Here is a 16,738-nt window from a genome sequence, read left to right as displayed (position 1 = left end):
AGTTAAAATTTCAATCACGCGATTGAAGATAAAAATATCGAACCCTATTAGGCCTTGTTTGGATGCGCATATATTTATCTCAATCCACATGTGTTGAAGTGGATAAATTCCATTCCATTGCACTCCAACATATGTTGATTGAGGTGGATAAACATGCATCAAATAAGGCGTTAAGAGTAAGTGTTCATTGTCCCTGTCGGCATGTGGTCTCAGTGGAACTGAGCGATGGTACGGTAATCGGCATTGCCCCTCCAGTTGACCGGGATGACGTCGTAGGCCACCAGAGTCTTGCCACAGTCGCTGCGGACGCGCAGCGAGAGGGGCGCCTTCAGCGGGTGGCCGGGGTCTATCCTCCAGACGGCGCCCCACGACTCGTACAGCGGCCTCCATGTCTGCGAGTTGGCCTCCTTGAGGTCCACCTGCACCACGGCGCCATCGCTGCCCGCGTAGTACACGATCACAGCGAAGTAGAATGGGTTGCAGCCTCCCATCACGTGGAACCTCACGTTCAAGCCCTCGTAGTTGCAGGGCACCCTGCGTGGGTATGACGACGACGACGAGGACGAGGAGGTCAGATCGATCGATGCGTATATATATGAGATGAATCTTCACGTTGGCAACAATATATTACTAAAGCCGCCAAATCAAAGCGTCAGAAATTCTTCTACTCTAACTGTTACTACGGACCTCCTGTACTGGATGCTGAGGGCGCCGGCATCGCGGAGCTTGCCGTTGAGTCCAGGCTTAGCCATGGCGCCGAACGCCGTGCCGCTGAGGTCGAAACGGTTGGGGCCGAGACTGGTGTCGTAGTTCACGTCGGTGATGATAACCGTCTGGGGCACGCCAGAGCAGGCAGGGTTGTTCATGCTCACGCATTTTATCTGTGAAGCAGCAGACCAAACAGAGGATGCATGAAGACATGTCCATGTTGCGGTTCACCACCCTCCGGACGCTGAACGCGACGGTCGGCAGGGAGATGTGCGCACTCACACAACGCTCGACCAAGCAAACAAGGACCGCTAGGTTTCACGTAGTACCTGGTAGCATGCGCCGCAGCCCTTGCCGTCGTTGAACAATTTGTGGTCGCCGCAGGACGTCATGGAGTTGAAAGGGTACAGGTTGGTGCCGCTGTACCCACACCCACCACCTGCAAAACCATATCGATCACCGATCAGCACCACGATCGACACGCATGCGTGCATGAAAGCAAGACACAACGCCAGGGCTGAAGACACAAGGAACACGGCAGCATTGGCACGCGCATGGCACACGTACACACCGTTGTTGTCAGGGCCAGCGCCGTTGGGCCGGCCGTACCAGGTGGCCATGGCAGGTTGCCAGCTGCCGCCGGTGGTGCTGGAGTAGTACAATTCCCTGCGGGCGGAGGAGGCGTTGTAGCTCGGCTGCGCGCGAGCGCCACGCGTGGCGAACACGGACACGAGCGCAACGAGTGCGGCCACCTTGATGCAGATCGCGACGGCCATCTCAGCTCAAGGTCGTGCTGGGTTTTTGTCGGAGCGGGGCGAGGCCGGCATATCGCATATATAGACAGGCAAAAAGTGACGACGCATTTTCTAAACATACCACAGATCTTTGGACTCTTTGCACTCTTTGCACTCGACGTGGTGCCGTGTTATTCATCGTGTCCACCTGACCGCTGTGCAACTAAAAGATGTGCCACCACGTAGCTAGTTACGGCCTAAACTTGTTTTGATTTCAGGAAAGCAAATATCGCGTTACAATGAATACTCTGTTAACATTTATATATATGCATTCTCGCCGAATCATTGTCCCTTTAAGAATGTTACATGGTTGTTGCAACGAACTACAGCTGCAACGTGGTGGAAAAAGTCCATATATATGAAAGCTTTATTAGATCATGCAAGGCACAACTCTGGGCTGACTTTTGATATATGTTGCCTTGCATACTGATCCTCAGGGTAGTGGGAAAACGGCTCCACGGACAAGATGGTCAGGATGTCCGGCCGGCACCCTCGCGTGCAGGGTTCGAGCCCCCCCCCCCCCCCCCCCCCCCCCCCGAACGTAAAAAAAATCTCCTCGTCTGTCCCGTATTTCCCAAATCATATGTAAATGGACCGGCCCACTCATAGGGTAACGGACCCCTGTGTGAGGGCGGGGCATAGGGTTCAGGAGTTTTCTCGGTCTGCGTGAGAGGTCATCTACCTTAAGCATAAAGTTGCGGGGGGCTGTTTGCCCACCGCAGGCCAAGTTTTTTTTTTCAAGGGAGTGGGAAAACATAAAATAGAAAAGGGGGGTGGCAAAATGTAGAAAAAGAGGAAAACAAGAGAGCATAATTGTAATAGGAATAATGGGCAAGTGCAATGAACTATAGAACACAATTTATTGCAATAAGCCATTTTATAGTGACAAAGTCAAAGGCCTCGATATGACATAGTTGCTTGCATTCTCCTGAATTTAATTTATTTAGTTAAAAATAGTGATATTCTTTCAGTGATAAACAATATGTCCATTAACAACAAGACACTTGTTGTGATTTTGTCAATATATGATCTACTAGCTTAGTCTATTGAACTTGCTCATAGGGATAGAATATCCGTATATGTGTTCATAGGAGTAACTATACATGCGTGTATATGAGTGCATGTATCAAGCATTGTAGAGGCTTTTCATATAGAAATTTTATTTTTTTTAGAGTTTGGGCTCATGACCCGGCCTTTTAACTAAAGTCAAATGACCAAATGTTCATTACAGCGCAAGAAAAACCTCCAGAAGAACTCAGAGTGATGAACCCAAAACTAACACCTCGCCCCTCAACAAGACTTAACGTGAAAACCGACCTGAACCCAATGAACTTAAAGCCTGACACAGACCACTTCCCAACTCAGTCTATCCCTCTTCAAATAGAACAAAAGCCTTTACATCAACTCCTCGAGTTGTTAACGGATTTCCACCAGATGCATGAAGAATCTGCCGACGGTACATCATCCTCTTCATCATCAACTCCACTGCAGACTTGTTCTTCTCCGGCCGCACCAAGTTGAAGCTTCTTAATGCCCAAGCTTTAGTTGGGCAGACATAAGAACTCCACATAGGAATTCCAGAGATCCAATCCCTTTTCCAAAGGACTCCATATGTTCCCCCCACGATATTCAAATCCCCTAAGTTGTAATTCTTTTTTCTCTGGTCTCATAGACACACTTTGATTGGACCACAATAAACACTAGAACTAATGTTCTCACTGGAGCAAAGATTTTTGCATTTTTTTCTCTGATCTCGGAGACACAATTTGATTGGACCACAATAAACTCTACAATTCATGTTCTACTTTATCACTACAACAAAGATTTTTGGATCGTGTCAACTTCTATGATCTCCACTGACCACTGTTCTTCATTTTTTAATATTCGAAACTTATTGTTTCAGCATATATATTAATAATAAGAAGAAAATTGGCCCAGCTTATAAGGGAAACTGAACCCAAAAACCATAGAACCACTAACTACACGATGCAACACTACTTACAACTACCAACATGCGACAGAGGCTGTCAAGTGTCGTTGTTGCCATGCTTGCCACTTTCGACATAATAGGTCCGACTTCACATCGATGGATCTCAGCCATGTCTTAAGCTACAAGACAAATCCTCACTAAAGAACTGAGATGCCACCAAGTCCAAAAGCAGCTAGAGAAGATGAAGTCTATCACCAAGGTTATCCTTGCTGACCATTGCCAACAACCAAAAAAATGGCTTTGAGTCATCATTGTCAAGCTTACAGATGCATAAACATAGCAACTTTGCCTTCCCATAGGCCACAAAAGGGTGCCATCACCGCCAAAGTGGTCCTAAACACAATGCTAGATTTCCACAAATGATACCTTCAAGAAGGTCACGAAGCCAATGGCGCCACCATTGCAGGACTGCGAATGGGTAGGGCTTCAAATCAAAGAAAACAAGCAAGCTAGGGCAGAGTGGACACCTCCACGGAGAAAGCAGTGCCCGTAGGCATCACTGTATAGGCTTTTACCCTATCCTCAACCAACCTAACCCCATCGAAGAAATTGGGCATGACCTTGCCGGTATAGCGTTAAGGCCACAACAATAGCCAAAATTGCATCCACGGCAGCATAGCAAGTGCATCACGTGGAAGCAACAGAGAAACCAATGAAGACAACAAAAAAATGATGCACATGCATCCAGCCTAGTTGGAAATGTCCACCACTGGCAAGATCCAAGCCGGCTAGCCCCAGATCCACCATCAATCATGACAAGAGAAGTGTCGGTGTTTCGAATCACCGGCTAGTAAATTTTTACTTTGAGCGTCTGACCCGGATGACTGTGCTCGGAGGACACAAGGATTTATACTGGTTCGAGCGGAATGTCCCTACATCCAGTCTGCTGCTGCTCGTATTACAGGTACTTGGTTTGTAGTAGGGGTTACAAACAGGTGAGAGAGAGAAGGTCCCAAGTTTCTGGTGAAAAGAGTGAGTCCGGTTGAGCTCTCTTTTTACTATCGAGCGCCTAAGCCTTCAGCCGCTTAGACATGTTAGATGTGTGGGAATGCCTCCCCTTTCCCCGTGGGGCGCCCTACTTCCCCTTTTATAGATGAAGGAGAAGATGCAGGTTACACCGGAGAGAGAGAGAGAGAGAGAGAGAGAGAGAGAGAGAGAGAGACGAGGAGAGGAAGGCTTCTGGGATTGCAACGTCATCCATCTCCTTTACGTGGGTCCCGCCGGCCCTGTAGATGACGACAGGGACGGCTCCACGTCGCGGCCCTGTTCGTCACTGGCGCCGTACATGGGCGTCATCAGCCGGTCGTGGCGCTCCATCCCGTCCCAGCGGACGGTATGGCTCGCTGACGCCTCCGCTAGAGGGCGTACGGGGAGTAGGTAGCACAGCGCCGGCATGTCCGATGTTGGTGACGTGCGTCCTCAGACGTGGCCCTTAGTGGCCGCGGGTCATGTCTAGACGTGCTTGCTCCGCTTCTGGTGTCATAAGTTTGACCCTGGATTCGTACTTTTAGACCCGTAGTGATTGGGGGTGGTACGGACCTCCGTCGGGCGAGGCGAAGCCCGTGTCCCCGGGGTCGGGTGAGGCGGAGCCCGCGCCCGAGGGGTCGAGCGAGACGAAACCCGTGTCCTTGGGGTCGGTCGAGGCAGAGCCCGCGCTTTCGGGATCGGGCGAAGCGGAGTCCGTGCCCTCGGGATCGGACATGACGGGGCTCTCGCCCGAGGGGTTGGGCGAGATGGAGCTCGCGCCCTTGGGGTCGGGTGACCCGGATCCCGCATCCTTGAGGTTGGGCGAGACAGAGCCCGTGCCCTCGGGGCCGGATGAGACCAAGATACGTTTTTGACCCTTCGAGGGAGTTAGTGTTCACGGCCATTAGCTTCCTTCTTCTGGGTATCCATAATACTTATACCCGACAAAAAGCATAGGAGGACGCGCCACACCCTAGAGGCAACCCCCTCCATTGCTTGTAGTAGCCATGGCACCTCCGAACCGATGCACAACAACCCCCACTCCACCTGCTCACCCACGCATTGAGGTCATTGGACATGCCCTCCTCTCACACACTTGCCATTGTGTCAGCACCTCACCATCCCGTGGCTGCAACCCCATCCATCACTATGAATCCGACTTGCCGTCAGAGGGCATAGCAGCCCAACGATGATCAAAGAGACGAGGCTAGCCTCGAGAAGAATGGCGCCCTATAGCTGAGAGGGAGGATGATGCCCGGCCTGAAGAAACTATCTAGCACCGGATCTAGATCCTACTGAAGCTCCGCATGCAGGCCTCAGATCTAGCAAGTCGCTCGCCAAAGCTATGAGGCCATGCCTCTAGCCACTGGATGTTCACGACGCACAAGTAGCCACCAACATGGAGCTCTCAGCCACCACCTAAAGGAAGAAAATTCCCTGCCACCATTTGCAGGTGCATGGCATTCGGCGGGGGAGAGGCAGGTTTAGCAAAGGGAGGGGTGTCACTAGGTGGTGTACGTCTACGCGAGTTGCCCTAGTGGAGCAACACTGGGGTCGAAAAGGCCCACTATTCTTTATTTTACTTAGTTAATTTTAGAAAGTTATCAAACTTATTAGTGTCAGATCTCATTGGAAAACAAGGTTCTGAGTTTCATGACAACATGAGTTTAGCGTACATTTACTTTTGAGATCAACCAACCCAAGCATCAAATAATACGAAGGAATGGTAGTGACCAACACTTGTTTTATTTTGTTTTGGAAATGATATACAATGTCACAAGGAAGATGGGTGAGTGGTGTATAGAAGTTAGCCGGTAAGGGCAGTCCCAATGAAAGAAACTAGTAGTTTCTATAACATAGGATACCGCACCAAAAAAGTACTGCTTTCCAACCCATGGTTTCTATGAGTAATAACTATTTTCTCTTTCTCTCTCCCAACTCTATCTTTTCCTCCAATGGGAGTGCGACACGAGCTCCCTAGAAACTGGTGGTTTCTCCCCAATGGCGATTTCATGGTTTCTTGGTGCATTGGGTCAAGAGTAGACCTGGTTTCTTCATGAAGAAACCATTTCTATGATTTTTGCTCTCTTTCTTCATTAATTACGTTGCCATGTCAGCATTTTGCCTACGTGGCAAGTCATTTAATGAGGATAGAAACCATCATCAATGCACCATTGGGACTGCCCTAAGAGCAACTCCAACCACTTAAATCACCGCCAAAAGCTGATTTTGGGTGGGTATAGGGAGAAGGCTCCCATAAAACAACAACAGAAATCACTGCTCTATTTTATGGATTGCCCAAAACTAGTGCCATGTTGCATCAAATATTTTTACCCCTATTGGCTGTCCAACCAGCATTTTCCAACATGTTGCTTGGCAAAAATTGATTACATGTTCAAGTTCCTATGCCCTAGCCGGTCGGTGGCCACCTCTAGCCGATGCTTTGTTGTTAGCAGCCTTCCCCGTTTGACCAGTAGCTTGACCCATGGTGCTGTTGTGGCCCATGGTGGCTACCCATGGTAGTTAGCAGGCTATCCCGGCCGGCTCTTGCAGGCGTCTAGTGGCAATGGGCCGAATGGAGATGGGTAGTGGTGGCCAGAGGTGGCTGGAGGCCAACCAATGGTGGCCAGAGGTGGCTGAGGCCAACCAGAAAGACCTGACTAGATAATGTGGTAGGTTCTGGGCACCAAAAATATAATACTCTTAGTGGAATCATTTTTTCATACAATACATTTTTTGCAACCACCCAAACCCAAATTACACTTACATTTTCGCATGTGTTTGGAATGAGGCACTTGCTGATACAAATTCTACCAAAAAAATATTGATTTGACTATGAAGTTGCGTATGGAAACAAACCCACCAATGCAATTAGAAGCAACCTTCGAATGCATGAGTTCCTAGTGCAGCCCCCACACAATCTTACGATTATGATCATAGTTAGGGTCCCTTTGGAACGCAAGATTCACATAGAATAGGAAAAATGAAATTAAATGCCTGAATATATATTGAATTCCATATATCAAAAAAATACATGAAACACAAGATCAAACGTTTGGATGGAGCGCAGGAAAAAACACAGTAATTCGATAAGAGAAAGTTTCCTTGAATTTTCGTCTTTTGGTAGAATTCCTCCAAAATTCCTATGAAACAAGCCATTTTATAAGAATTTCATAAGATTTGTAGCAACCGAATTCTTTATTCCTAAAGTTTTTTATAGGATTTTATTCCGCAAGCAGCCCGTTCCGCCGTGCGTGCACAAGTAACCCGGCCGCCCACGCGCGCGCGCCCGTCGCTACGGCGCAAACGCGAGTCGGGAGGCTACGAATACCACGGAAAGCGCAGCCTAAAGATTAGTAGCGACGGCGCCTTTGTTCAAGGAATGTTTAAGGGCGGCTGGGGCTTCGTTATCAGAGATGCATGACCAAGGTGATGCCGTCATTGCTGGGGCGGGCCGGCTAGCTGCAGTGCCGGATGCTCTGACTGCTGAAGCCTCTGTGTGTGCCAAAGCTTTGCAAGCAGCAACAGACCTTGGGATCTCTCGAATTCAATTAGAGGTGGACTCATCGCTTCTACAACAAGCTCTCGTCACATCGTCTATGGACCTGGCTTTAGCGGGAAGCTGATCTGGGATACTCGGGATCTCCTACAAGATCATTTTGTATGTAACGATGTTATCCTTATTCCTAGAATATGTAATTCCGTAGCGCATGAATTAGCTAGTATGGGGATGAGTTAGGACCCGGGTGAGTCTTGTATCTGGAGTTCTGGACAAGCCCCATCCCAAAGTTTGTAAAAAGTTTGGTATGCCGAGCCTATAGTTTCAATAACAAGGCCTTAGAGCCTGCTTGGACGATAAAAAAAAAGTATAAACCGGCCGCGCGGCAATGTGATCACTGGTTGCCGGTATGGGGCGGCTGCAAAGGCCAAAGGCCCAAAGGGGAAGCGAGTGCCTGAGCCGGACCTGCGGCGAAGGACGAGAACAGCCCACGGCGCACTGGGGCGCGAAGTATATACTCCTACAGCTACAGACTACAGCCCTAAAGTACGTAGGAGTACGAATAAACAAACAGCATGTTATTATTTCAAATGTTGCGATGGTGGGCGGGAGATCTTGCCTCCTCCATTATCCCACGCATCTCAAGACACGTACGTACAACGACAACACATAATTAAGCAATATAACTAATCGGACGAATAACAATGATCGGGTGACGGTGATCGCAGCGTGCGGCTAGGGGAACTGGACGGAGGAGGGGTAGTCGGTCAACGGCTTCCAGTAGGCCGGGATGACGTTGCTGGCCACCAGCGTCTTGCCGGAGCCGTTCCGGACGCGCAGCGAGAAGGGCGGCTGCAGCGGGCGCTTGGTGTCGAGGCGCCAGACGGCGCCCCACGACACGCGCATCGGCGTCCACACGCCCGTCGGCTTGCCGGTCGCCGTGTCGGTCTCCATCAGGTCCAGCTGCGCCACGGCGCCGTCCTTGCCCGCGTACTGCACCAGCACCGCGAAGTAGTTCGGGTTGGACCCCACCTGGACGCGGAAGTTGACGTTCAGGCCCTTGTAGTTGCAGGGCACCCGCCGGAACTGGATGTCGAGGATGCCCGCGTGGCGGAGCTTGTCGTTGAGCCCGGTCTTGGCCATGGCGCCGAACGCTGTGCCGCTGAGGTCGAAGTGGTACTTGGACACCGGGTAGTAGTTCATGTCGGTGATGATCACACGCTTCGCTCTGCCGGAGCAAGCATCGTGGGTGCTATTGAGGCACCGTATCTGATGGATTTTCAATTGGACAGTCAAGAACGTCGTCAGCATCGAGGATATTAAAGGGTTATTACTGCTACGGTTGACCGATGATCAAATTAACTCACCAGGACTGCGAATTAATAGTAAAATAGTGTCTAGATTAACTAGTAATTGATTTATAGAGTATTCTACTACCTGGTAGCATGCGCCGCAGCCCTTGCCGTCCTTGAACAGCGGCTGGTTGCCGCAGGACGTCATGGACATGTACGGGTACTGGTTGGTGTTCTTGAACCCGCACGCGCCACCTGCAGATCACACAACAACGTCAGACATGCACACGGGCATTGGTAGTAGCACTAGCACGCACCGTGTACGCACGTACCGTTGTCGTCAGGGCCGGCGCCGTTGGGCGCGCCGTACCAGGTGGCCTTGGCCGCCTGCCAGCCGCCGTTGGGGCTCGCCGCCTCGGCGTACATCGCGAGCACCACGAACAGTGCAGCGAGTGCAGCCACCTTTGAGGAGGAGATGGAGATCACGGCGGCGGCGGCCATCTCAGTTCGATGGAACCAGCTAGGCAGCTAGTCACTTACAATTTTCAAGATTAGCGAGTACTTGTACTTGGATGTTCGGTCGTCGGTGTTTTTGTTGGTCGACCGGAGGACGACACTGCCGGTGCATTTATAGGCAGGCGAAAGCCGGCCGGGTTGATCGAATTGCATCAAGGGTCGCCGTTTGGCTCGTCGCGTACGCTGGGCTTGCCGTGCTAGAGGTGTAAGGTCACATGGCCACCAGGCGAAATGGAGTAGGCGGCTGGCGACCCCTGCTGCCGGCAGTTGCAGAATGGGATCATGTATTGCAGCTCGTACCATTGGGAAGTGAAGCCCTGGCAATGATTGGTAAAATTAGAATCTTGCAGTTTCGTTCTCTATACGGTGCGGTGGCCAGAAAAATTTCCTTAATCTTTAAAAACTATGATCGCATTTTTAATCTAGTACGATTGCCGTGGCGTGCTCGCATTTAGTTTTGAATAACTGCTACATGCTCGAATTTAGGTTTCTACCTAAGTTAGAGTCACTGATGTGATATTTTCAGCTAACTAGGTTTTTAATGTAGTCTACGTATTCGTTGACAACGAGACAATATGTATTTCAGAATTGAAAAAAGCAAAATATCCCTTTTTTCTCTTAAAATCAAACAAATTTGTACAGTTATATCAATAAATTTGCATCGCCCAAAACCTCACCAGTGCCCTTTGGCTAAGGGGCTGTTTGGATTCATCCCTCTAAACTTTAGGCCTTAAACTTTAGAGCTAAATTAAGTCTCTAAACGAGTGATTTAGAGTTAGCTCTAAATTTTAGTCCACCTTACCATAGAGCTTTAGAGCTCAAAACTGAGTTAAGTGCTATAAAGTTTAAAGAGCTCTAAAGTTTAGAGGAGATGATTCAAACAGGCCCTAAGTGTAGCAAACGTAGCCCGAGTAAGTCATGCTTCATGATTTTAATAATTGAGTCACGTAAGATATTATGTTTAACATGTTTGTCAATTATGTGATTTACAGGGCTCATCATAGATTATAAGGATGCAATATGAAAAGATGACATTTGTAATGGCTTATATCCTTAGTCATTGGGTTGCTATACGTGCGTACCACACATTGTGCCACGTCTAAAAAAGAAACTCATAGGCAAGTCAGGTGTTAATATATCTTTTAGCATAGGGTTATCCAGTGTTCAGATATTTTGGTGTTCACGAGGAAAATTTGATGCTTTTTACTTTTTTTTCTCGATCGGATCTTTTATCCGTTTTTCATTAAGAGGAAAGGCCATAAGAAAGGCCAAAATACGGATACAAATGACTCCCAAGTAATCCAAGGATTACCGACGGAATCCCAAAAACACAAACGAACAGTAAGAAAACAGGAGGGGAACCTCCACCACAACAGACCAACTGACTATGCCTGCCAAGAAAAATACATCAGCGCAATGGTCGTCAACAGAGGGTGGGTGAAGCCGTGGTGGCAAAGCATCCACCGGTAGAAAGCACAGCATCCATCCACAAGCGACCAGGTAGCCGCTGCGGAGAGCACAACATCCATCCACAAAGCGACCAGGTAGCCGCTTTGAAGGAGAAGGCAACATGTCCGCCAGCGACCAAGTAGCCGCTGCGAACTAGAAGGCGACCGTATCCGTCAGCAACTAGGTAGCCACTGCGAAGAAGAACAAGTATCCGCCAGCGACCAGGTAGGCGCTGCGAAGAAGGCGACGTATCCGCCAGCGACCAGGTAGCCGCTGCGAAGAAATACACGACTGCGGCAACACCAACACCCGAGATAGACAGACCAAAGCGAAGATGAGCTTGAAGCACACAGAGGCATAGCAGACGACATAGCGGCTCCGGCAAGAGTAGCATAAGGCGTGCTGCAGAAGTGCACCAGCGATACCTTCATGAAGGATATTGACATCCACGGACGCCAGCATCGCTGGAGAAGCACACGAGTAGGTCTTTCAACTGTAACCTACCCCGGAACACCAAAATCATCGACGACGCCTTCAGGAAGGTAAATGGCGCATGATGCGTCACCGCCGTTGGCCTGGTTCCACAGAGGAACCGGGCGGGTTTACACCCCAACTCTGGACATCCATGAGAGCAGGCCCCATGGCACCCACAATGGCGCCACCACACCAACAGAATGGGCACCAAGGCACAGCCGCCGGCCGAAGCCCTGACCGGCCAGATCTGGCCGCAGGCCCTTGCCCTGCCACGGTCCCACTCGTAGAAGCAGGAGCAAGCCGGGGAAGTGGCGAGGACCTCCCACCGGCCGCCAGATCAGCGAGTTCGGACGCGTCGCCACATCCACCCAGCCCAGCAGTGTTCGGGCCCAGGGGTGCGCCGTGGTGCAGCAGCCGGCCATCAACGGCGCCGCGTCAACGGCCAGCACGCACGTCGGTGGCCGTGGCCTTTCACCCACCGCGTGCCGGATCTGTGGCATCGGTCGCCAGATCTGAGGCCAGCGGGCCCGGATCTGGAGCATCCCGCCCGCCGCGACCGTCCTTGCTGCCGAAAAGCTGATGGCCGCCGCCAACCCTGGCCCTAGGCGCGATGAGCCAGGAGCACGCTCCAGAAGGTGTAGCTACCAGATCCGGCCCCAGGGAGCCAAGATCCAGCCAGTTGGCCGCGCTACCTCACCGGAGAAGGGGGGAGATGGGGAGGTGGAGGGGTGAGGGGGAGGGAGGGAGGGGGAGTAGGAGGGGCTACAGACGGCTCCAAATTTTCGGGGTCGCCTCGGGCCGCCGCCGCCACACACCGTAGGGCGACGACGGCGGCCGAGGGGGGGGGGGGGGAAGGCGGGGAGGGGGGGGGGGGGGGGGGGGAGGCCTGGGGCGGCGCTGGTGTGGTCGCCCCCGAGTCGCCTCGCTTGGGGAGACGACGCGGGGGGAGACTGAGGCTTGCCTTTTACTTTTGAGTATGAAAAATTGTAACCATCAGCGCAACAGCTAGTTTTTGTCAATGAAGCTATTTATATCCCTTCTACACCACTAGAATTTGCAATTTCTCTCTGTGCGGTAGGGCTTTCCGAGCATTCGTAACAAACACACGGAATAAATCCCTTGTGATCCTAAACTTCTCTCGAAAAGATATGCATGACTCTGGAACTTGGTGAATGTGCACGTGGAGCCTTGTGATTGCATTTGGTGAATGTGATTTCCGAGTGCAAAAGTGACCAAAACACTTAGTGCTGAAGTGACAAGAAAATACTAGGTGAACTTAGCCATTAATGTAATGAAACTGCCGTTAATATCTACTTATTTGAGTGATGATTTCCCACCCCGAGTAAACAGATCAGGCACAGGGAATTCAGAATCCTCCGATCAAACAAACAAAAGGCACTCAGCACATCTGAAATTTCCCAAATAAAGGCCTCCGACGGATGATTTCCGTGTACGTGTGCTTAGAGAAGCTAACTCCCGTGTGCTTTCAGCCGCGTACACCACCAATCTGGTAGTGCCGTGGTGCTATTTGAGGTTGGTACAGTTCCTATAAGAAGGCATATACATTTGAGAAGAACCAAGATGCCAAAGTGCTAAGAATGACCATCAAGATGATTAGCACAAGTGTGAGTGAGTGGGTGAGGGATTAGTACTGTTATAGGTCTAGAAGAAAGTGAGCTCCAGTTGTTTATGGTTTAAGGAGTGAAGTTGTTGATGGTTTAAGGAGTGAAGCCCATTTGTACGTGAGGTGCATTTGCTCCTTAGGGTTTTTGGCTCATCGGCATCTTCAACCCTCTGACTTGGTGTGGAGCAGAGACCGGGCTTTCTCTTAGGACGAGGAGAGCCCATCCTTAGCGAGCAAGCTCTATAATGAATACGACATCATATTGACTGGAAGAGACTTCGAAATGACCAAAATTTATAGTAAGTTGCTCACTCGACTTCGACTAGAGTCTCTGTGGAACTTCAGCATGGACAGATGGTGCATTTCCCACCAAAATACCATGGCATAGATCTTTATGCTATGAGTTTGTGTCTCTTGATCATCACAAGTCTTAACCCATAGTGATCATTTCTCTTTAGCAAAGGATGACTTTAGTTATCAAATGATTGAACAACTAGGATCCATTTAGTTATGATACCTAATTGACATTGTTAAAAAGGATCTACTGAATAATTTTGAGTTTATTGGTTCTAAAAATAATTTTGAGTTTAACATATCCTCATAGCAAAAATATGTGTATTCCTTGCTCCTCATTCATTGTGTGCTTTTACTTTTTATAGAGTAGCTTGATATAGGTTAGTGATAGAATTGAGTCTAGTTGCAAAACTTAGTGTTTTTTTTATGAGAAAAAAAAACTTAGTTTATAGGTGGGTGAAAGCCACCGACAACACTTCATTGGGAAGGCCATAACTCTTTCATCCGGAGTGAGTTTGAGGTCCATGAGCACTTGATGGAAAGCTTATTTGATAAGCTTTCAAATATATCTGGTCTCATCTCAATATCACGTTGGCAAGGTCTTCAAATCATCAAGACATTATGCCGTTGTTTCTATCGGGTGCTACGACATAGTCACGGGTTTGTTATTCACACTTAGGACCCAGACCCAAGTTGAAGCATGCCCTAAGAAGATGGAGAACACCTAAGAGATGCCCAAGGACGTCCTCCTCCTTGGCCACCACCTTAGTAGCCAAGCAAGGGCATCCAAACCAAGTTGGAGGTCCAATCCAAGTCAAGTTCGAGTCCATCTCGGACTCCAGGAGCAACGTGTAGTAAAACGGACGCCCAGATCGCATACGGACTCTGTTTTCGACGATCCACTTATGGATTAAAAGATAATTTGATAAGGCATCCAATGGAAGTGGTACTACATAAAAATTTTATTGCAATCAATGGAAATCATCGAAAGAAGTTGACGTCTAGAATCTGTTAGGACACTGCGTCGTCGTCTTTTGGGCCGTTTGGGCCTTGTAACATGCTGGGGGTCCTTAGGAACGTGAATAAGGGTGCTTGCATGCCCCTTAGGCTATATATTCAGTAGCCGCCACCTACATTATAGTTTGGGTTTTGTTTTAGATTAATCTGTCTTTAAACAGTCACCATTATCGGTTTGTGAAACCCTACATTCGAGATCTTAATCATATATCTGCAATCGTCACTTCACTTGAGTTGTGTGTTATCTTGTTCTTGCTTGTGTTCTTTGATTCGCAGCAGGGATTAGCCTTCTAGACGAGGTCAATCGGATTGTGACACAGTTGATAACCAGAGGAGATATGGTGCTAAGATTGCAGGGATCGGGTCTTTGTGATCTGAAGCCGGATCGATGTGTTGCTCTCCGACCAAATCGATAGTTATCTTGAACCTGACGGAAGATCGAGAACTCCGTCCCCATCAAGTGGTATCAGCGCTTTAGGTATACTGTCAAGTTCGCATCTTACCATTAGTTCGAGTGTTTTTTTCTTCGTCCCATAGTGCACTGTCATATTTGTTTCCTGTCATAGAACCACCCACGCCATAGTCTTTGCATGATTCAGTTTCAAAGTCCACCGTGTTGAGTTTATGTCCTAGGTCAAGGTCTTGTTGCTGGTTTAGATTGTGTTCTTTTTCTACTTTGTGTTGATCCCTCCACCCGTCGCTATCCCATAACACCATCGGTTTGCATCTTGTATTCACTAAAACCTTGATTCAGACTGTCTTCCATAAAACAGTCATAACTTTTGTATCCAAACTTAAAACAGGGCGAATTTTATATCCACGAAGAACTCCAGAAAATTTTAGATCAGTTTCATCCAAGCAAGCCTAGGTTCGCAAAAATTAGATTTGTGAAATTCGATCAGAAAAATCAAGTTTTTGGGCCCACAAGTTTTGGCATGTTTTTTAGATCACAATCATGATTTTCTATAGGCCACATCTTTTATCCAATTGAGCTCAACTTTTTTATGGTTTATTCTTGTGTACTCCTTGCTGAGAAAAAAATATCAGAAGTGCAAAAGCAAAGAAAGTTTTGACCAAAAAAAAGAAAATAGTAAAAGAAAAGAGAAGAGAGAAGAGAAAAGGTGCATATAAGGAATTCTCAATAGCTCTATTATTTGTGGTGCCTTTTGCCTTGTCCATATTTTCGTTGCTACCTTTCATACTTGTTTCACTCCCTTGTTTGTCGCCACTGCTGCTAGGAACATGTATAGGCCAACAATTAGGACAAGTGCTTTGGACATTTATTTCATATTGCTATCTGTTACTGACTTGTGTGCCATATATAAATTATTTCTCTTTGTGTGTCTCCCAAGCTTCATATATACTTCAGATCGGTACAGAAAAAGAATCTTACAATCTTAGTGATACGTCCTCACAGGTATCACGAATCAGTCACCGGTTGTATCATCCACTGCTTTACGTTGGTAAGAACCTTGTAAGAACTTGTTAAGACGTGTGAGAGTGTGATTCCACCAACCCATAAACAGTTGATAGGGCATTTATTTTGATTTCTAACAATATCAAACAACGAATTTCTATTTAAGAGTGAATTGTAGGAAATCATGGACCAGAAGTTTACAAGGATGGACCAAATGAAGTACAATCAGCCAACACATATAGACTATAATCATCAAGGTATGAGAGGTAAATTGACCGTACCATCCTATTCTGGACTTTATGATGAAGAAAAATATTTTGATTGGGAGATAGCCGTAGAACAAGAGTTTAATTCTTACCTAATTCCTACGATACATAGAGTTAAACACGCCACTAGTGAATTCAAATATTTTGCTTAATTCTGGTGGCGAGAACTAGGCAATTTGTATCAACAACCTAAATCATGGGATATACTAAAAGTGTGCAATACGTTGTGGGATATCAACAACCTAATTCTGGTGGCGAGAACTAGGCAATTTGTATCAGCAATGCGTGATCGTTTTATTCCTCCTTATAAACGTAAATGACGTGAGAAATTGCAACGCTTAGAGCAAGGCAATATGTCTGTCTAGGAATATTATGCAGAGTTTTAAAAGTGTGCAATACGTTGTGGGATAGTAGAGAATATGGAAGATAAAA

At 48.1% G+C, this 16,738-nt stretch overlaps 2 protein-coding genes across 2 annotated transcripts; both read right to left on the bottom strand.

The window, feature by feature from the left end:
- Positions 1–209: 209 nt before the first annotated feature.
- On the bottom strand, positions 210–1,484 carry LOC136539367 (expansin-B6-like). Its single transcript, XM_066531317.1, has 4 exons — positions 1,280–1,484; positions 1,038–1,147; positions 688–881; positions 210–534 (listed from the first exon to the last, which is right to left on the bottom strand). Exons 1-4 carry the CDS (start codon positions 1,482–1,484, stop codon positions 210–212), a joined length of 834 nt encoding a protein of 277 aa, XP_066387414.1.
- A 7,060-nt stretch (positions 1,485–8,544) lies between these two features.
- LOC136527900 (expansin-B6-like) lies at positions 8,545–9,839 on the bottom strand. Its single transcript, XM_066520758.1, has 3 exons — positions 9,582–9,839; positions 9,395–9,504; positions 8,545–9,226 (listed from the first exon to the last, which is right to left on the bottom strand). The coding sequence occupies exons 1-3, from the start codon at positions 9,748–9,750 to the stop codon at positions 8,693–8,695; spliced, it is 813 nt and encodes a 270-aa protein (XP_066376855.1). The 5' UTR covers positions 9,751–9,839; the 3' UTR covers positions 8,545–8,692.
- Positions 9,840–16,738: the final 6,899 nt, after the last annotated feature.

This window comes from Miscanthus floridulus, chromosome 2 (assembly GCF_019320115.1).
Source record: "Miscanthus floridulus cultivar M001 chromosome 2, ASM1932011v1, whole genome shotgun sequence".
Taxonomy (NCBI): Eukaryota; Viridiplantae; Streptophyta; class Magnoliopsida; order Poales; family Poaceae; genus Miscanthus; species Miscanthus floridulus.
This window is presented reverse-complemented; position numbering and strand designations above follow the sequence as displayed.